This window comes from Chiloscyllium punctatum, chromosome 32, assembly GCF_047496795.1.
Source record: "Chiloscyllium punctatum isolate Juve2018m chromosome 32, sChiPun1.3, whole genome shotgun sequence".
Classification (NCBI taxonomy): Eukaryota; Metazoa; Chordata; class Chondrichthyes; order Orectolobiformes; family Hemiscylliidae; genus Chiloscyllium; species Chiloscyllium punctatum.
In genome coordinates, this window is record NC_092770.1 from 30572284 (window position 1) to 30594991 (window position 22708).

Genomic DNA, 22708 nt, shown 5'->3' on the forward strand with positions numbered 1-22708 from the left:
AATACCTTTTTAAAAAAGGGTACATCCATAACTACCTATAATGTGGTGCACCATATACCCCAGGAGCAAAAGATAAACCTTGCAGGTGTTGGAAATCAGAACAAGATCAAAAACTCAGCATCTGTAGACAGAAAAACCCAGTTAACATTTCAAGTTGATGACCCTTCACAGAACTCAAAGCTATTGGAAGGTCACAGACTGAAACGTTAATGGTTTCTCACTGCCAGGTTTGTGGAGAATCTGGAGAGGTTCTTCAAGCCCTTTTTAGGTTTTTAGCCTCTTCACTCCCCTATCCACCTAACTCCCTCTACACTTGCCACCCATAGAAGTGTGATTATATCACTTGTACATTAAGTTCTCACTCAATGTATTGTTTTGAAGATAAAGATTTGGACTGTGGTAAAACAAAGTTTAAAAAAAAAATAAATCACAACACCAGGTTATAATTCAACAGGTTTATTTGGGAGCAATGCTTTGAAAGCTAGTGCTTATCAGGTTTTTGTTTCAAATCACAATGTTACAATACAGAAGGAGGCCATTCACCCTCTTGTGACTGCACCATTTCCTGAAAGAACTATCCAGTTAGTACCACTATCCAGCACCCTCTAAACTCACTGCTTTCAGATGTCCAGCTGATTTGAAATCTCCTGGGAATCCACAAACACACCCACCCCAGAGAGTCAGATGTACAGCATGGAAACAGACCCTTTGGTCCAACCCGTCCATGCTGACCTGATCTCCCAACCTAATCTAGTCCCACCTGCCAGCATCTGGCCCATATCCCTCCAAACCCTTCCTATTCATATACCCATCCAAATGCCTTTTAAATGTTGCAATTGTACCAGCCTCCACCACTTCCTCTGACAGCTCATTCCATACCCATACCACCCTCTATGTGAAAGGACTGCCCCTTAGGTCTCTTTTATATCTTTCCCCTCTCACCCTAAATCTATGCCCTCTAGTTCTGGACTCCCCAACCCCAGGGAAAAGACCTGTCTATTTACCCTATCTATGCCCCTCAATTTTGTAAACCTCTATAAAGGTCACCCCTCAGCCTCCGACAGTCCAGGGAAAACAGCCCCAGCCTGTTCAGCCTCTCCCTGTAGCTCGAATCCTCCAACCCTGGCAACATCCTTGTAAATCTTGTCTGGACCCTTTCAAGTGTCACAACATCTTTCCGATAGGAAGGAGACCAGAATTCCACCCAATATTCCAACAGTGGCCTGACCAATGTCCTGTACAGCTGCAACATGACCTCCCAACTGCTGTACACAATACTCTGACCAATAAAGCATACCAAACATCTTCTTCACTATCCTACCTACCTGCGACTCCACATTCAAGGGAGCTATGAACTTGCACTCCAAGGTCTCTTTGTTCAGTGCATTCCGAATGCTAAAGAAGCTTCTCCTCATCTCACTCCTAGCTCTTTTGTTGACAACAAATGGCCCCTTATTAGGTGCATCCAGGCTGGGATTCTATCGGCCATAACAGCAGCTCCGTGTAATATGACAAACCAAAGTGATTTACTGGTTGAATCAAACTCAAATAGCGGCTCTAACCCAGGCATCAGTAATTACACATAACAATAACAGTCTGTACCCCCCAACTGCGGGCAGGAACAACTCTACAGAGGACATCGTGTACTCTTTTACCAAAGAAATTCGTTAATACCGCAACATTTATCGCTGTGGTGTTGAAAACTACAAAAGAGTTGCAACTTAAGTGCAGAGGTTCACGATAATTCCCTTGTCGCTTCCCTTGTAACTACTTTAAAAAGAGCAAGCGGCGCTTTGAAAATGTAACGTTTTTGCATCGACGACCAGATTTCAAGGGAGAGCCCCTGAAAAAAAGAGAAAATAACCCCGGCCTCCCTCGAGAGGGTGGGATAAACAGGGAGCACTCACCTGCAGGAGCCTGGGGTTGGGACAGGGCTAGGAGCAAGAGGAAAGGTACAGCCCAGAGAGGACTCTGTATCCGGGGGAAGGACGGCATGTCTCTGTCTCGGGTTTACTGGCTTATTCCTGTGAATGGTTCAGGAGAAAGACACTGCTGTTACTGTCCCAGTACAGAGAAAGTTCTCTGAGTCTCCTCCTTTTACACACACAGGCACTCAGTCAATCGCAGAGCGCTTCAATATCCGGAACCTGCCCCAACTCCTGATCACAGCATCTCCTCGTGATATGAATCAGCTCTGGGCTCTATTAACCCTTCCCACCCACCCCCGTCTCACTCCCACCCAGCCCAGCACGCAACCCTCTCTTGACCGCACCATCGCTTTCAGGAAAACGCTTTATCACAGTCTTACAGAACATAAAAATCCCACAGTGGTCGGAGCCAGAATGAGATCATTCGGCCAATCGCGTCCAGCCTGCCAGCATTCACCCGCAGGGGTCAGAACAACACAGAGTGGGGCTGAACATACCCAATTCTGTCTTCTTGAATGAGCCTGTGGAATACATGACCACGACAAGGAGCTGAGGCCAAATCACTGTGGGCTCTCAAGGAAAACCGAAAAAAACTGTAAATCAGAAACAAAAACAGAAATTGCTGGAAAAGCTCAGCAGGTCTGTCAGAGTTAATGTTAACCCTGATTTCTCCCCGCAGACCTGCTGAGCTTTTCCAGCAATTTATGTTTTTGTTTCTGGTTGTAAGGAATCGGACATAGCATTTGGGGCTAAAGGAGCCAGAGGTTATAGGGGAATGCGGGAACAGGGAACTGAGTTGGATGATCAGCCACGATCATATGGCTCAGAGGCCGAGTGGCATCCTCTTCCTGGTATTCCATGTTGATTTTCCACAGCAGCAAAGGCTGGAAAATGCCCAGATATTCTGACTCATAGTAATTTAAGGTCACAGATTTTCTTTTCCTTACTTTTTGCTCTCTAACAATTTTTAAAATACAGCAAACTTTGTTTTTGATTGATTGATTGGTTTGATTGATTGTCACATGTACCTAGGTACAGTGAAAAGCTTTCTTTGTGAGCATGACAAGCAGATCATAGCAAGGACATGCAGAGTGAACAAACCTTGGACAAAGTGAGGCATACAGGTTACACTGCACAGGACGTGTGCGAAGAAAGATCAACATTAACAAGGTCAGCATTATTCAAAGATAGAGAGTCCATTCATCAGTGTAATAACGGCTGGGAAGAAGTTCTTCCTGAACCTGTTGGTGTGTGTTCAAGCTTCTGAATCTCCTGCCTGATGGAAGAGGTTGTAGGAGATCATTACTGGGGTGGGAGGGGTCTTTGATGATATTGGCAGCCTTTCTGCAGCAGTGAGCTTCTTCCTCCGCTACATTGATGACTGTATCGGCGCCACCTCGTGCTCCCGCGAGGAGGTTGAGCAATTCATCAACTTCACCAACACATTCCACCCTGACCTTAAATTTACCTGGACCATCTTTGACACCTCTATCCCCTTCCTGGACCTCTCCATCTCCATTAGTGATGACTGACTTGACACTGACATTTTTTACAAACCCACCGACTCCCACAGCTACCTGGATTACACCTCTTCCCACCCTATCTCTTGCAAAAATGCCATCCCGTATTCCCAATTCCTCCACCTCCGCCGTATCTGCTCCCAGGAGGACCAGTTCCACCATAGAACACACCAGATGGCCTCCTTCTTTAGAAACCACAATTTCCCTTCCCATGTGGTTAAATATGCCCTCCACCAGATCTCGTCCACATCCCGTACCTCCGCCCTCAGACCCCACCCCTCCAACCATAACAAGGACAGAACGCCCCTGGTGCTCACCTTCCACCCTACAAACCTTCACATAAACCAAATCATTTTCGCCGACATTTCCGCCACCTCCAAAAAGACCCCACCACCAGGGATATATTTCCCGCCCCACCCCTTCCCACCTTCCGCAAAGACCGTTCCCTCCGTGACTACCTGGTCAGGTCCAATCCCTCCCCCCCCTACGACCCACCCTCCCATCCTGGCACTTTCCCCTGCCACCGCAGGAACTGTAAAACCTGTGCCCACACCTCCTCCCTCACCTCTATCCAAGGCCATAAAGGAGCCTTCCACATCCATCAAAGTTTTACTTGCACATCCACTAATATCATCTATTGTATCCGTTGCTCCCGATGCAGTCTCCTCTACATTGGGGAGACTGGGCGCCTCCTAGCAGAGCGCTTTAGGGAACATCTCCGAGACACCCGCACCAATCAACCAAACCGCCCCGTGGCCCAACATTTCAACTCCCCCTCACACTCTGCCGAGAACATGGAGGTCCTGGGCCTCCTTCACCGCCGCTCCCTCACCACCAGACGCCTGGAGGAAGAACGCCTCATCTTCCGCCTCGGAACACTTCAACCCCAGGGCATCAATGTGGACTTCAACAGTTTCCTCATTTCCCCTTCCCCCACCTCATCCTAGTTTCAAACTTCCAGCTCAGCACTGTCCCCTTGACTTGTCCAGACTTGTCCGACCTGCCTAGCTCCTTTTCCACCTATCCACTCCACCCTCTCCTCCCTGACCTAACACCTTCATCTCTTCCCCCAATCACCCATTGTACTCTATGCTACTCTCTCCCCACCCCCACCCTCCTCTAGCTTATCTCTCCACACTTCAGGCTCACTGCCTTTATTCCTGATGAAGGGCTTTTGCCTGAAACGTCAATTTTGTTGCTCCTTGGATGCTGCCTGAACTGCTGTGCTCTTCCAGCACCACTAATCCAGAATCTGGTTTCCAGCATCTGCAGTTATTGTTTTTACCTAGCTGTGTAATGGAGTCCATGGATGGAAGGTTGGTTTCCGTGATGGTGTGGGCTGTGCACACCACCTTCTGAAGTTTCTTACAGTCCTGGTCAAAGCAGTTGCTGTACCAGGCTGTTATACACCCGGACAGTATGCTCCCAATGGGGCATCAGTAGGAGTTGGTGAGGGTCCTTATGGACATGCCGAATTTCCTGAGCCAGAGGAAGAGGAGGCATTGTTGTGCCTTCTTGACTGTTGCATCTATGTGGGAAGTCCAGGACAGGTTATCAGTTATTGTCACTCCAAGGAACTTGACGCTATCCACCCTCTCAACCTCAGCCCTGTTGATGTAGATGGGGGTTTGTTCTCCTCTTTTCTTTCTGAAGTCGATGATCAGTTCTTTAGTTTTGCTGAAATGGAGAGAGAGGTTGTTCTCATTGGATCACATCACTAAGCCCTCCACCTCCTTTCTGTATTCTAGCTCATTGTTCCTTGATATCCGTCCCACCAAGGTGTTGTCATCAGCAAACTTGTAGATGGTGTCTGTTCGGAATTTGGCTGCACAGTGGTGGGTGTCCAGGGAATACCCAGGGAGGATGTATCCTTCGTGGGGTGGGTCCAGTGTTAAGTGCGGTTGTCTATCCTCACTGATTGTGGTCTGTGAGTCAGGGAGCTGCGTATCCAGTTGCAGGAGGCGGAGTTGAGACCCAGGTCTTGGAGTTTTGAGATCAGAGATTTTAACCACCGTGGGCGGCACGGTGGCACAGTGGTTAGCACTGCTGCCTCACAGCGCCAGAGACCCGGGTTCAATTCCCGCCTCAGGCGACTCTCTGTGTGGAGTTTGCACATTCTCCCCGTGTCTGCGTGGGTTTCCTCCGGGTACTCCGGTTTCCTCCCACAGTCCAAAGATGTGCAGGTCAGGTGAATTGGCCATGCTAAATTGCCCGTAGTGTTAGGTAAGGGGTAGATGTAGGGGTATGGGTGGGTTGCGCTTCGGCGGGGCGGTGTGGACTTGTTGGGCCGAAGGGCCTGTTTCCACACTGTAAGTAATCTAATCTTAAAAAAAACCCTTAATCAACCAGCACTCCCGATAAAGCGGCAAAAATTACAGAACTCAAATAGCACTACTTTTCCTGCATCATTGCAATCTCCACGATGTCTGAATTGTCGCAATGAGAAATAAGGCTCTCTGCCAGTAAGTTTTATTTAAGATAAAGTTGTGTTATTATTTCAGTGATTTATGCTGTAAATAAAGTATAATGTGTATACCTCCTGCATTATGTTTCTAATTTTTAGTGCATGTTTTTATGTGGACCTCTTGATTATCCAAAATATTTGATCAATTGGCATTCCTCTGTTCCCATAGGTGTCAGTTAATAAACTATTTATTGCATTTGGAAATTAATGTATTGGAAATTAATGTAATGTAATGTATGGGAGTTGTGGTCTGAGGTTTACAATTCAGACCAGTGTGATTCGTTTGCAAGTTGTCCTGGTTTTATTTTCACTTATGGAGCAATCAATTTGCTTCATATCATTCTCCTGCCTCCTTCCAGATAACAGTGCCTAAAATGAGGCTACCTCCTGCACACTCTCTGACAGTGCACTCCAGACCCCTCCCTGCATCAAGACAGTTATACTTCTTGGGATAATGGTCTTCAATCTGGATCCTGACATTCTAGGTCCTCTAAATAGGGATAAATTTCTCTCCCAATTTACTCAATCCAGACCCCTCAAGGCCTTCCTAATTGTTGCTGCCTCCACATGTTAGCTTTCAGTGTCTTATTGACAGAAAAACCCAGGTCCTAACTCTCAAGAAAGTGATTCACAAGTGCAGAATTTCTGAGATTATCAATCATCATCCAGAGCTTACTGATGGGAGAATGGATGAAGCATTGCATTATGTTGAGAGACAGCCCAGGGTGAATGAGACAACAGATTGGGGAAGAAAGAACAAATATTTGCAGAAAACTCAGCAAAAAGATCCAGGTCAGAATATAAGATATAAACATCGTGGAGGATACCACACAAAGGTAACGGCGGCATTTTTCAATTTGGAGAAGCAGTTCTCTAACTGCAAAAAGCTGAATTGCTTTGCATTTATATGCTTTGCTGGAAATTGAATTGAATTGAATTGAATTTATTGTCACGTGTACCGAGGCAGAGTGAAAAGTTTTGTCTTGCAAGAAATACAGGCAGATCACAGAGTTAAGTAGCGTAGATAGTAAATAATAGGTAAACAGCGGCAAAAACAATGGTGGAGGTTGTAGAAAAACATTGTCAGGGTGGGATGGATCTTTGAGAATGCTGGCTGCCTTTCCATGACACGGGCCTGGTAGATGGATTCTAAAGATGGGAGGTTGGCCTTTGTGATTGTCCGCGCCGAGTTCACCACTGTCTGTAACTGTCTCCGATCTTGAATGGTACAGTTGCCATACCAGGTAGTGATACATCCAGAAAGAATGGTTACAATGGCGCACCTATAAAAGTTGGCAAGGGTATTCACCGTCATGCCAAATTTCCTCAGCTGTCTGAGTGAGAAGAGACATTGTTGGGCCTTTGTAACCAGTGCGTCCACATGAAGAGTCCAAGAATGCTTGTTATGGAATGACCACTCCCAGGAGCTTGACACACTCCACTCGTTCCACCTCTGTGCTGTTAATGTGTCGGGGGAGCATGAGTAACATCCCGCCATAAGTCAATAATGAGTTCCTTGGCTTTGCCAGCATTGAGAGCTAGGTTGTTCTCAGTGCACCATTTTTCCAGGTCTTCCACCTCCCACCTGAAGTCTGATCCATCGCCATCTGAGATTTGACCGACCATGGTGGTGTCATCAGTGAGCTTTTAAATGGCATTGGTCTGGTATTTAGCAACACAGTCATGGGTGTACAATGAGTACAGTAGGGGCTGAGTACATAGCCCTGGGGGGCTCCAGTGTTGTGTGTTAGTGAGGATGAAATATTGTCCCCAATCTTCACTGATTGTGGCCTGTGGGTCAGGAAACTGAGAAACCAGTTGCAGAGAGTGAGGCTTAGTCCGAGATCACTAAGTTTAGTAATCAGTCTCAAGGGGATAATAGTGTTGAAGGCTGAACTGTGTCAATGAGTAGGATTCTTTCATAGCTGTTCTTGGTGTCAAGATGTTCTAGGGAGGAGTGAAGGGCAATCTGACGTGGATCTGGTGATCCGATAGGCAAATTGGAGTGGGCAAAAGAAGCAAGAAGGAAAAGAAGCTGATCAAGATGACTACAGGATGATTCTGGCAAATCACTTGACGCAGTAGTACAGTTTGATGAGAGGTGATAAGTGGTTTGTAACAGTGACATTGATAACAACAGAAGCAGGAAATCAATTGAATGCAATGTGTCTGTGCAACATCATGATTTATGTGAAGTGGCTCAAGATAGTGACCCAAGAATGATACTTTTGACAGTAAGCATGATTTGGAGATGCCGGTGTTGGACTAGGGTGTACAAAATTAAAAATCACACAACACCAGGTTATAGTCCAACAGGTTTAATTGGAAGCATTAGCTTTCGGAGTGTCGCTCCTTCATCAGGTGGACAACTACCTGGACAATCACCTTATGAAGGAACGGTGCTCTGAAAGCTAGTGCTTCCAGTTAAACTTGTTGGATTATAACCTGATGTTGTGTGATTTTTAACTTTGACAGTAAGGTCAGTGTTTTTTCAATTCACTTGTGGGACATGGGCATCACTGGCTAGGCCCAGCATTTATTGCCCATCCCTAGTTGCCCCTTGAGAAGGTGGTAAGCTGCCTTCTTGAACTGCTGCAGTCCATGTAGTGTTAGTACCCCACAATGCCCTTAAGGGAGATGATTCCAGGATTTTGATTCCAGTGACACTGAAGGAATAGTGATATATTTCCAAGTCAGGGTTGGGGTTCCCATGTAGGTTTTTTATAGAATCGCTACAGTGTGGAAACAGACCCTTTGGCCCAACAAGTCCACATGTACCCTCCGAAGAGTAACCCACCCAGACCCATTCCTCTACCCTATATTTACCTCTGACTAATGCACCTAACCTACACTATGAGCAATTTCCCATGGCCAATCCACCTAACTACACATCTTTGGGCTGTGGGAGGAAACCAGAGCACCCGGAGGAAGTCTACACAGGTACAGGAAGAATGTACAAACTCCACACAGACAGTTGCCCGAGGTTGGAATCAAACTCGGGTCCCTGGCGCAGTGAGGCAGCAGTGCTAATCACTAAGCCACGATGCCACCCCACTGCTCTTGTAGCCAATGATATCATCCAAGAGGAAAAATGAAGGTGGGAGCACAATGCAATGGGAAAAATGAAGATTTACAGTTCCAGACAATTGATGTTAAACAAAACCCACTTGTCCCTGGGAACCAAGTCTTAAACATTGGACTGGTAATGTTAAACTCACCAGAAGAGTTTGGCAGTGTCTCACAGGTCACTACGCCATTGGTTGATGAACAGATCCTAAATGATTATAAGATATTTACCAGGTCTGGATGTCTTTCTAGTGAATATGGTGTTGCCGTAGATGAAAGAGTGTGAGTAATGCAGCCTTTTCCAAGGGGGCCTTGGCTGATATTTATGCATCCTCATTACCCACGTGTGAGGTCCCAGAAGACTGGAGGGTAGCAAATGTTGTGCCATTATTCAAGGAGGACTGCAAAGAGAAACCTGGGAACCATAGACCAGTAAGACTAACATCTGTGGTAGATAAGTTACTTAAGAAGATTCTGAGAGATATTATATACATGCATTTAAAAGACAAGGTTTGACTAGGAGTAGTCAGTGTGAATAGGAGATCATGCCTTACAAGTTTGTTAGGGTTCTTTGATGAAGTGACTCGGAAGAGTGGTTGGTGTAGTCTCAATGGATTTCAGTGAGGCCTTTGATAAGTTTCCACATGGTATGCTGCTCTGAAAGGTTAGGTTGCAAGGAATCCAGTGTGACCTGGCAAACTGGACACAAAATTGGCTTGATGGTGGGAAACAGAGGGTAAATAGTGGAGGGATGCTTGTCGGACTGGAGGTCTGAGACTAGTGGAGTGCTTCAGGGGTCAGTGCTGGGCCCATTACTGTTTGTTATCTGTATCAATAATTTGGATGAGAATAGACAAGGCTTGATTAGTAAGTTTGCAGATGACAATAAAATCAGCGGTAACACAGATAGTAAGGAAGGTTATCAGAAATTGCAGCAGGACTTGATCAGTTGGGGAAGTGGTCCAAGAAATGGCAAATGGAGTTTAATATAGATAAATATGAGGTTTGTAAAGTTAAACTGAGGTAGGAATTTCGTGGTAGGGCAGGGCCTTAAGGAGTGGAGTGGAAAAAAGGGGATCTTGGAGTTCAGGCGCACGGTTCTCTGAAAGTGGAATCACAGGTAGACAGGGCAGTGAAGAAGGCTTTTGGGACACTGGCCTTCATCAGTCAAGGTACTGAGTGTAGAAATTGGGAAGTTATGTTGCAGTTATGCAGGATGGTGGTGAGACTGCACATGGAGTATTGTGTTCAGTCTTGGTCACCTTGCTGAAGGAGGGATGTTATTATACTGAAAAGGGTGCAAAATAAATTTACTACGATGTTGCCTGGACTCAATGGTGTGAGTTATAGGGAGGGATTGGACAAGCTAGGACATTTTTCTTTAGAGTGTAGGAGACTGAGGGGTGGAAGTTATAGAGGTATATAAGATCATGAGAGGCATGGATAGGGTGAATGCACTCAGTCTTTTTCCCAGCTTTGGGATATCAAGGACTAAAGGGCATCAGGTTTAAGGTTTAAGAGTAAAGAATAAAAGGGAACCTGAGGGGCAACATTTTTACACAGAGGGTGGTACGTGTATGGAATGAACTGCCAGCAGAAGTGATACATTAACAACACTTAAAAGGCCTTTGGACAAATCCATGGATAGGAAAGGTTTAAAAAGATATGGGCTAAGTGCAGGGAAATGGGGTTAATGTGGATGGACGTTTTGGTCAGTATGGACCAGTTTGGGCTGAAGGGACTGTCTCCATGCTGTGGGACTCTATAACTCTAAGGAGCATTCCACTGCCTCAAATCCAGCCCGAAAGACAAAACAGAGAAGAATGGAGCCATCAAGAAAGTGACAACTGCTACAGACTGCATTAACAACACAGCAGCAGTGAAACAATAACTGGAAAACTGAAATTATGTATTGCTGCGAAAGCTCTGAGGAAAGCTTTTTGTGAACTCACTATCCATTGAAGGCATTTTACAACAACTTGCCAAGGCAAAGGCCTTTACCAACCTTGCTGTCTAGGGTGGTGTAGTGATTGGAATGAGGTTGGTGAAGAGGATCTCATTGCATATGAGTTCCCTGGTTGGGAATGTTAACCTGGGCTAATCAGGGAGCCCTGCCTGACAGATATAAACAGGAGTCTCAGGGATTCTCCCATCTCTAGGGACTGCCTCTGAGCTGGCTGGTCAGAGTTCACGTACTGTACATGTGTAAGTAAAGGGTGACTTGGTGATAGGATACTGGCCTCTTTGGGGTTAGTTCAATGGTTACCGGCAGTTGAAACTGAATGAAAGCAGCGGGTTTCTAACCACTTGCTCAGTGCCAGTCAGTCATCACAAATGTTTGACCCTGCAGCCTTCAAAACTCAATAACAAGTTCAATAATTTTAGGGCTCAAGCACCTTCTCCTGTATCCTTAGCCCAAATATCCTTAGCCCAACCCTCACACACCAGCTCTTGTCATCACATAGGCCACTACAACACACAATATCCATTGTCAGCTACTGATAGTCTCCATGAGCAGCTAATGATTCTCCAAGGCTGACCTTTACCCAGTCCTTTGTCTGTCCAACTGCTGTTTTCTCTCTCTCTCTCTCTCTTTCTCTTACTCTCTCTGGGCTCCATTTCAACCTATCATTTACTCTTCCTATGTTCCCCCACCCTATCTTCCGCATATATACCAAATTTATCTGAGTTACAATTAGTTCTGTAAAAGGGTCACTGTTAACTCTGCTTTCCCTCCACAGATGCTGCCAATTTGATGAGTTTTTCCAATAGTTTCTGTTTTTGTATCACAAACCTTTGCACTTGCCATTTGACATTCCCAGTGCTCTATAAGCACATCAGCACAGACAACATGAGCTAGGCCGTGACCTTCCTGGAGTGAAAGTTATGATCAGCTTGTCCTTTGGGTTTGGAGAGACAGTGGAAGCATCCATCACAAAACACCAGCAGAAACTAAGGTAGTTCTGGACAAAGCTCATCAGATGAGCCTGTCGCTGAAAAGAAAGTGTAACTGAAGAAGCCTGAAGTCACATATTCACAGGTGAAAGGAATGAATTGAATTGATTGTCATATGTACTGAGACACAGTGAAAAGCTTTGTCTTGTGAGCAATAGGCAGATCACAGAGTTGAGTAGCATAGATAAGTAAATAATAGATAAACAGCAGCAAAAACAAAAGCACAGGTATAGGCAAATGTTAAGGGTTTGTGAGTCCATTCAGTATTCTAACAACAGTAATGTAGAAACTGTTTTGAAAATGGCTGGTGCATGTGTTCAGGCTTCTGTACCTTCTCCTCGATGGTAGAGGTTGCAGAAAAGCCAGGGATGGATCTTTGAGAATGCTGGCGGCCTTTCCTTGACAGTGGGCCTAGTAGATGGATTCGATAGATAGAAGGTTGGCCTTTGTGACTGTCTGGGCTGAGTTCTCCATTCTCTATAACCATCTCCGATCTTGAATGGTACAGTTGTCATACCAGGTAGTAATACATCCAGACAGAATGCTCTGAATGGCGCACCTATAAAAATTGGCAAGGGTATTCACTGTCATGCCAAGTTTCCTCTGCTGCCTGAGGAAAAAGAGACATTGTTGGGCCTTTGTAACCAGTGCGTCCACATGAAGAGTCCAAGAAAACTTGTTGTGGATGACCACTCCCAGGAGCTTGACATTCTCCACTCGTTCCACTCAGATCCAAACAAAATACGTGGTGATGCAGAGATTCAGCAATCAACTGGTGTGAAACTAGTGCAGCAATCTATGGGACTTGGGAATTATTTAACAAAAATCCTGCCTAATTTGTAATTGGCGTGTAAGCTTCTATTTAGGGTCATAACTTCACTGCTGAGGGCGTGCAGTGGTATTGGTGAAGAGAACAAACAGCAGCTCTCACTGGAATTCAAACAACTCGTGATGACAATACTTTCACAGCAGCTCCACAATGTCAATGATGAAGTCACCTTGTGGTGTGATCCCAGCAAGAGAAGACTTGGAGTGACTCCTAGGCAGCCAGGACAAGCAGTTGCCTTTGTACAGGTTGTTCTGTGATCACATGACAGTTGTGCTCCTCTGCAATCTCGTGCTATTGAAAATTGCGCTATGGAAATTGCTGTCGAAAATCACGCTGTAGAAGATCGCTATAGAAAATTACTATACTCGTTCAGTAGAAAGTTTGCATTATCCAAACAGCATCCACAATTTGTCAATCATGTTATAGCCAATTTGTATTAATGAAACATGCGTTATACCAGAGATTCACACACACTTTACAGGGATTCATACACACTGAATGATGCTATACGCAGATAGGGAAAGAATGCCTGCCTATTATTTTTTCTTGTGATCATTGTAATCCGTATAATTTGAGAGAGAGAGAGAAAGAGAGACAAAGTGACAACACAATCCATCCAGAGCCATTTCAAAGCATCTTCCTCAAAGCTCTTCTTCGTGTTGGGAAACATCTGCAAAGAATGTGACTTCATTTACAGAAATATCAGCTGGACATGACAATACAAGCAAGGGAAACGGGTGTTTATTGCTGATATGCCATTAAATCCAGCTTTCCCTATGAAGGAAATTGAGGAAGCTAAGGCAGAGTTTGGGATCTTTTGGATTCAATGAGAAGCAACAACGCAACATGGCCCAGATATCATTAACCCAACAGAGACTTTTAAACTGAAAAAAACACACATCTTGCTTAAAACAAGAACACCACAAGATGTAACTCTCCAATATCTGCAGAAGGAATGAACTGAAAGCGTCAAAGACATGCCTTTTGTGATATTAGTGTGTTGGGCGATGGAGACAAAGTGATAGTCCAAGATGGCTTTTGTACAAAGCAAGGAGAGTCATTGTTCCCAAGGGGATGAGAAAGTGAAAACTGAAGCACATCTGTGCACACCATCACGGAATTGAGTTGAGTGTGAGGAAGGGAAGAGAATATTTGTAATGGTCAACCCTTCACAATGTGGTTAAGGCGTATATCAGCTGATGCAATGCTTGTAACAGATACCAAGCAGAGCAAACCAGAGAGCCATTTATGGTGCACAATATCTCAGAAAGAACATGATGAAACTTGCACTTAATCTCTGTGCTTTTGCCAGAACTGATTATCTTGTCATCGGGAATTAGGCCAGCTGATATTAATGCCTCCCAGTGAGACTGAAAACACATTTCAGTCATGACAGCATTTCAGACAGTGTGATGAGAGACAATGGCCCTTAATTCATGAATACAAAAAAATCAGGCACTTCATAAATGTTTAGGAGATTGAACACCACGTTTCATCTCCACTCTAACTCCAATTAAATGCAAAGGTAGAAGTATCAGCCCAGCAAAAAATCCAGCACAGACTAACATTCAAAAACTGAAGGCAGGGAGAGTGAACAGGGCCTTGGTGAGGCCACAGCTTGTGGACTGTGTGCAGTTTTGGTCTCCTAATCTGAGGAAGGAGATTCTTGCTATTTGAGGGAAAGAGGAGAAAGTGAGGACTGCAGCTGCTGGAGAGTTGAAAAATGAGGTGCTAGAAAAGCACAGCGGGAGAGGCAGTATCTGAGGAGCAGGAGAGTTGACCTTTTGTGTAAAAGCCCTTCATCAGGAATGTGCAGGGCGAAGGGGGCTGAGAGATAAAGAGGGGACTGGGGGTGAGGTTGGGTCAAAGTAGCCACGAGGGTGATAGGTAGATGGAAGTGGGGGGGGGCAATTGTGATAGTTTGGTGGGGAGAGTGGAGCGGGTAGGTGGGAAGAAAGATGGACAGGTAGGACAATTCAAGAGGGCAGTGTCAAGTTGGAGGGTTGGATCTGGGATGAGGTGGAAGGTTTGGAAACTAGTGAAGTCGATGTTGATGTCATGTGGTTGAAGGGTCCCAAGGCGGAAAATGAGGCGTTCTTCCTTCAGTCATCAGGCGGCTTGGGTTTGGCGGTGGAGGGGGCCCAGGACTTGCATGTCATTGGGCCAGTGGGAGGGGGAGTTGAAGTGGTAGGCCAAAGGGTGGTGGGGATGTTTGGTGCATGTGTCCCAGAGATGTTCTCTGAAATGTTCCGCGAGTTGGCGTTTGCTTTTGAGGGAGTCCAGTGAAGGTTCACCAGACTGATTCCCGGGATGACAGGACAGACGTATGAAGAAAAACTGGATTGACTGGGCTTGTATTCACTGAAATTTAGAATATTGAGGTGGGGGGGAATATCTCATAGAAACATATAAAATCTTGATGGGACTGGACAGGCTAGATATGGGAAGAATATTGGAGATGTCCAGAACTAGGGGTCACAGATTAAGAATAAGGGTAAACCATTCAGGACTGAGATGAGGAAGAATTTCTTCACTCAGTTGTAACCTGTGGAATTCTCTCCCACAGGAAGCTGTTGGGGCCAGCTCATTAGATATATTCAAGAGGGAGCTGGGCATGGCCCTTGTGGCTAAAGGGATCAAGGGGTATGGAGAGAAAGCGGGAGTGGGATATTGAGAATTGCATGATCAGCCATGATCATATTGAATGGTGGAGCAGGCTCAAAGGGCCAAATGGCCTACTCCTGCACCTATTTTCTGTTTCTATGTAATCCAGTCCAAAGAATAATGTTGTGATGCATACAACCTACTCTTCCAATGGTGAAGAATTACTGAATTTAGAAATAATAAGGGACATCAGTAACAAAATCAAGGTGAATGACAGACAGCCAAGTCATTGCCAGAGCTGAATATCAGAGAACCATTCCTGATAAAGGGCTTATGCCCGAAATGTCGACTTGCCTGTTCCTCGGATGCTGCCTGACCTGCTGTGCTTTTCCATTGCCACACTTTTTGAATCTGACTCTCCCGCATCTGCAGTCCCCACTTTCTCCTATCAGAGAACAAGTCAAAGTGCAAACATTCAATGCTTGGAACAACCTGGGTCCTGTTGAGCAGTTTCCATGTTGACTATATGTAGTTTACGTGAACAATCTGATATATCATTACAACTGCAGACATCAACATACCAAAAGAGAAACTGAACCTTCACCACAGGTAGCAGGTCAGGTAGAAGCAATCTCACTGTCTGTACCAAGTATAAAACTGTCATCAGTCTCAGAGATCCATTGTTCCCCATCAGCAGAAATGGGTCAGCAACAATTCTCATCGCAACAGCACTTGCTAGGGGAACAACATTCCCCAGAAGAGGCACATCACCCTGGGAATGAGCAGGTACCAGAGGAGCAGCCAGCAACAACATGCACACTTCCCATTAGGACACCTGCAGAATTGAAAGAGTATGTATGTAATGCAAGTACAGAGACTGATAAAGGTGGAATGGACCATACTTACACAATGTTTTGTTAGTGAACAATGATTTTCATTGTTTGTATGTCTACTGGGAAATGATAACTGCAACTAATAGTGCGTACAATTTATTTTTATGAAAAAGAGATGCTTTGAAACATACAATTCTGCATAATGTATGGGCTAGTGTATTGTGGTGCCCTCTACCTCTGTAAGTGCCTGTGGGAGCAGTTTGAAGCAACTAGCCAACACACATCACTTGAAAGACAAACCTTTCCATATAATTACATTTCCTCATCCCTGAAACCATTCTCACGAATCTTTTCTGCATCATTTTATAATCTTCTTAAAGTTGCTGTTGTAACTAGGTTGCTACCATTGTACCTTTACTAGTATCAGTCACATCTCTTCAAAATGAGTTATTTCTGCTTAAGATTCAGTCTCCTCCTAATCAGTACAATAGTGATCTAGCCCTAGCTAGAGTGAGTTCAACCAATCTCTGCTAGACTGAAGGGAGAAGTTACAGTATAGTCCGAACTGAAAATTAAAAATGCCGGAGCTCACAGCATGTCGGGCAGCATCCGTGGAGAGAGGACAAGCTAACATTTCAAGTCTAGATGACACATCATCAGAGCTGAGGTGAAGTGTGGAAGGGGCAGCATTTAGGCTATAGTCGGCTGGGGGTGGATGGATTTGGAATGCTGCGGGAGAAGTGACAATCAGAATTCTTGTTGGAGGGAAGAGCAAACTTTCTTCAGGGTTGGCATTCCTGAAGAGGCGTGGCGGTCAATTAAACATATTGGAGATGCTGCAATTTGATCCCAGAGAAACTCAGCCTGTCTGGACACATGTGTGAACAGAAAACCAGCTAACATTTCAAGTTTGATCTGATTCTTCTCTGGAACTCACATTGGTCATGCTGTTGTCACATTTCCTGTCTGCGTTTTGAAACTCCCCAAGTTTCTTGGTGCTTCCTTTGAATCTATAAATAACTTTTAATCCCAAGCAACCCACTGCCTACAGTTATTTTCACAGCGTATTATGTACAAAGTAAACTTGTCATCCCAGAAAATTACTGCACAGAAAGAGGCCATTCAGCCCTTCATGATGATGTGGGTTTCAGCATCCTAACTGCAGCTGTTTATTCTAAACCCATTTGCCTGTCAATCATAGCTCAATGTGCAAAGCCCCACCTTCAGATATTCAGTCACGTCTGTCTCCAGAGGCTTCAGTGTGTAATTCAGGCTGACAATCCCAGTGCAGGGCAATGGAACAGCAAGAGGTTCTTTATCTTCAATGGTATTCAGAAGATGAGAGAGAGAGAGAGAGAGAGAAAGAAGGCTAAACGTCACAGAGCATCACTAGGAGCCTTGCTCTTTATCTCAGAGGCCTCCAGGATAATCTTCTAGACTAAGCCCCACACATGTGGAACAGGATAAAATGTGTGATTTGATTTATTGTTGTCACATGTACCTAAGTACTGTAAAAAGTTTTGTTTTGTGAGCAGTACAGGCAGATCATTAATGGACATACAGATCATTTAGACTGGGCGATGCATACAAGGTTACACTGAACAGGACATGCACAAAGCAAGATCATCATTAGATATTAGACAGGTCTGTCAGCGATCTAATAACAGCAGGGAACAAGCTGTCCTTACAGTCATAGAGATATACAGTATGGAAACAGACCCTCTAGCTGACCAGATATCCGAAATTGATTTAGTCCTATTTGCCAGCACTTAGCCCATATCCCTCCAAACCCTTCCTATTCATATACCCATCAAGTGCCTTTTAAATGTTGTAACAGCCTCCACTACTTCCTCTGGCAGCTCATTCCATACACGCATGAGCCTCTGTGTGAAAAAATTGCCCCTTAGGTCCCTTTTAAGTCTTTCCCCTCTCACCCTAAACAATGCCCTCTAGTTCAGGACTCCCCCACACCAAGGAAAAAGATCTTGTCTGTTTCCACATCCATGCCCGTCATGATTTTATAAACCTCTAAGGTCACCCTCAGCCTTCGATGCTCTGGGGAAAACAGCCCCAGCCTATTCAGCCTCTCTCTATATCTCAAACGCTCCAAACCATGTCAAAATCCTTGTAAATCTTTTCCTTTCAAGTTTCACAGCGTCCTTCCCATAATAATGGTTCTTAAACCTGTTGGTATGTGTGTTTCAGCTTCTGTATTTTCTGCCTGACAGGAGAGGTTGTAAGAGATTATAACCAGATGAGTCTTTGATGATGTTGGCTGCTCTTCCACAGCGTCGAGAAACACAGATGGAGTCAGTGGATGGGAGGTTGGCTTGCATGATGGACAGTGCTGTGCTTACAACTCTGTGTAGTTTCTTACACTCCTGAGCAGAGCAGTTGCCGTACCAAGCCGTGATGCACCTACATAGAATGCTTTCTGTGGTTCATCTGTAAAAGTTGGTGAGGGTCCTTTTAGACACGACGAGTTTCCTTAGCCTCCTGAGGAAAAAAAGAGATGTTGTTGTGCCTTCTTGATGATCCATCTATGTGGGATGACCAGGAAAGATTTCTGGTTATCGCCATTCCAAGGAATTTGACGCTCCTTCCCCACCTCAATTCCATTGAAGTGCTTGCACTTGTTCTTCCAAAACGTGCACAGGAGGGAGCTGTGCTCAGCAGCCTGAAGTAAGAAGATGGATCAGTGACATCATTTCAGTTTGACATCCTGAGGATCAGCAAATCCTTTTGTGCCAGACAGTATGGAGCTGTTCTCAACCAACATTTGTATGTACATAATTTTTATGAATAAGGTATATTTTCCAGTAAAAGTTCAATGCCATGACTGAAAAAGTAAAACATCCCATACAACTTCTTAAACCTCTCCATTAACCTGACCTGCTGCTTTCAGGGATCTAGATTAGATTCCCTACAGTGTGGAAACAGGCCCTTCGGCCCAACAAGTCCACACCAACCCTCCGAAGAGCAACCCACCCAGACCCATTCCCCTACATCTGACACTTCGGGCAATTTAGCATGGCCAATTCACCTAACCTGCACATTTTTTGGACTGTGGGAGGAAACCGGAGCACCCAGAGGAAGCCCACGCAGACATGGGGAGAATGTGCAAACTCCACACAGACAGTTGCCGGAGGCGGGAATTGAACCCGGGTCTCTGGCGCTGTGAGGCAGCAGTACTAATCACTGTGCCACCCCCAATCTACGGGCAAGCTCTTCAAGATCTTACTGTTGCTAAGAAAAAGACTGATGCTGTAAATCAGAAACAAAAACAGAAGTTTCTGGAAAAGCTCAGCAAGTCTGGCAGAGTCTGTGAAGAGAAATCAATGTTAACATTTCAGGTCCATTTCTGAGGAAGGGTCACAGCGCCCGAAATGTTAACTCTGATTTCTCCCGACAGATTTTTTTTTATTTCAAAAATATACTTTATTCATAAAATTATTTGGCTCTCTATACAATGCCATTCTTTTGCACACATTACATTGCTTTACGTACAGACGTCGAAATTTATTTTTCCTATATACAAGTCTGTACATTTACTATCCAGCTCTTCTGCTGAGGTGTCAGTGGAGCCCAAATGACTGCGCGGGTCCCCTGTTCTTCTTAGACAGGCAGATGTTACACAGTGGTCTTTCCCCACCGCGCCTTGGCGGCAGCTGCCCCAAGCTTCAGCGCATCCCTCAACACATAGTCCTGGACCTTGGAATGTGCCAGTCTGCAACACTCAGTCGGGGTCAACTCCTTCAGCTGGAAGATCAACAGGTTTCAGACAGACCAAAGAGCGTCCTTCACCGAGTTGATGATCCTCCAGGCACAGTTGATGTTCGTCTTGGTGTGTGTCCTGGGGAACAGGCCGTGGAGCATGGAGTCCCACGGCACAGAGCTGTTCGGGACGAACCTCGACAAACACCACTGCATTCCTCTCCAGAATTCCTTCGCGTAGGCACATTCCAGAAGAGGTGTGTGACAGTCTCATCCCCCTGCAGCCGCTTTGAGGGCAGCGTGCGGTGCGGCAGAGAGTCTGGGCATGCATTAAGGATCTCACAGGCAGAGCCCTTCTTACCACCAGCCAAGCCATGTCTTGGTGCTTGTTGGAAAGTTCTGGCGATGAGGCATTCTGCCAAATGACTTTGACAGTCTGCTCAGGGAACCGCTTGACAGGATCTTCCCTCCCCTTTTCCCGAAGAGTCTCAAGGACACTACGTGCTGACCACTTCCTGATGGACTTGTGGTCAAAGGTGTTTTTCTTCATAAATTTCTCCACGAAGGACAGGTGATACGGAACGGTCCAACTACTCGGAGCGTTCCGCGGCAGCGACGCCAGGCCCATCCTTTGCAACACCGGGGACAGGTAGAACCTCAGTTTGTAGTGACACTTGGTGTTTGCGTACCAGGGATTTATGCACAGCTTGATGCAGCCACACACAAAGGTGGCCATCAGGGTGATTTTTCCCCCCATTGCCCAGGTCTTTGTACATTGTGTCCCTTCTGACCCGGTCCATCTTTGATCTCCACATGAAGTGAAAGATGGCCCGGGTGACTGCGGAGGCATAGGTTCTGGAGATAGGCCAGACCTGTGCCACATATAACAATACTGAGAGTACCTCACACCTGATGACCAGGTTTTTTCCGGCAATGGAGAGCGACCGTTGCTCCCATCTGCCTAGTTTCTGCCTCATTTTCCTGATCTGCTCTTTCCAGATCTTGGCGCATGCCCCAGCCCCACCGAACCAAATACCCAGCACCTTCAGGTGGTCAGTCCTGAAGGGGATAGAGGATTGGTCGGCCCAGTTCCCGAAGAGCATGGCCTCGCTCTTGCCTCGGTTTACCTTGGCCCCCGAGGCCCACTTGAATTGGTCACAGATGCACATGAGTCTGCGCACGGACAGCGGGTCCGAGCAGAAAACGGCGACGTCATCCATGTACAGGGAGGCCTTAACCTGCAGGCCCCCGCTGCCAGGAATAGTCACCCCTCTCAGGCTCGCATCCTTCCTGATGGATTTGGCAAATGGCTCTATGCAGCACAGAAACAAGGCAGGAGAGAGAGGGCAATCCTGCCTGACTCCAGGTCTTACAGGGAAGCTATCTGATTCCCACACATTGATTGAGACTGCACTGACAATGTTGGTGTTGAGCAGTCTTATCCAATTACAGATTCCCTCCCCAAGCCCATTTTGGAGAGAACATCCCTCATATATGTATGTGATATCCTGTCAAAGGCTTTTTCCTGGTCCAGGCTGATGTGGCAGGTGTCCACCCCTCCCCTGTCCTGCACGTAGGCAATTGTATCCCTGAGGAGTGCGAGACTCTCAGCGAGCTTCCTGCCCGATACAGCACAGGTTTGGTCAGGGTGGATCACCGGTCCTAGAGCAGACCTGACCCAGTTGGCGGTGACCTTTGACAAGATTTTGTAGTCTGTGTTTAACAGTGAGTTGGGCCCGATTTTCTAATTTCCTCCCTCTCCCCCTTCTGTTTGTAGATGAGGGTGATGATGCCTTTCCTCATGGATTCACTCATGGTACCTGCCAGAAGCATACTGACATAAACCTCCAGCAGGCCCTGGCCAATCAAGTCCCAAAGAGCAGAATAGATCTCGACCGGTAAGCCGTTGCTTCCGGGAGTTTTAGTCTTTTCGAAGGACTCGAGGGCCTTGGTCAGCTCATCCAGATATAGCTGCTGGCCCAGCCTCTCTTGTATTCCGTCATCTAAGACCTCTGTGATAGAGGACAGGAATGACTGGGAGGCCGCGCTGTCGGTTGGCTTCGAATCATACAGACTGGCATAAAATGATTTGCTGATCCTCATGATGTCAGCCTGAGATGATGTTATCGAGCCATCTTCTTCCTTCAGGCTGCTGAGCACGGAGCGCTCTTTGTGCACCTCTGGAAGAAGAAACATGAGCACGTCTCGTCCTGCTCCACCGGGCGGACCCTGGACCGGAAGATTATTTTGGAGGCAAAGAGCGAGGCTAGCTGGCCCTTCACCCCCTTGAGGTCCTCTGTGACATCGACCCCCAATGTCTGCAGCAGGAGCAGGTTCTGCATACTTTCCTGGAGCTGGGACAGTTTTCCCCGCCTCTCTCTCACCTCCTGAACACCTTTGAAGTTGAAGAACCTCTTGATGTTCCCTTTTACTGTTTCCCACCAGTCTGCTGGAGACTCAAAGAGGGGCTTCACGGTTCTCCAACCTGCGAAATCCGTCTTGAGCTCCTCGATGTTTCCCAGGGTCAACAGCTTAGTGTTGCCAGACCTGCTGAGCTTTTCCAGAAACCTCTGTTTTTGATCCTAATTTGCTGTTGGCTCCCAGTGTCCTGGATAAGGTCAGTCTGGATGGGCTGAATGGCCTACTTCTGCTCCTATTCCTTACGTAAGGCACAACTTTATCACTTGGCAAATGACATTATAGTTTCAGGTTTGTCTCTCTTTAGAGTGGACTTTAATGCTTTAACTGTTTAAATATTGCCAATCAGACCTGGGCAAGCTGATTGGGGGAGAGGA

The 22708-nt window shown here is 46.0% G+C and overlaps 1 protein-coding gene across 3 annotated transcripts in view; it reads right to left on the bottom strand.

Moving 5' to 3' along the window:
* tm7sf3 (transmembrane 7 superfamily member 3) overlaps positions 1-2095 on the bottom strand; it is a 50164-nt gene extending 48069 nt beyond the window's left edge. For all 3 annotated transcript variants that reach the window (XM_072551982.1, XM_072551983.1, XM_072551981.1), the window contains exon 1: positions 1908-2095. In XM_072551982.1, coding sequence (XP_072408083.1) covers positions 1908-1995 — 88 coding nt within the window. In that variant the 5' untranslated portion in view covers positions 1996-2095. The remainder of the gene's footprint in view (positions 1-1907) is intronic.
* Between the last annotated feature and the right edge of the window lie 20613 nt (positions 2096-22708).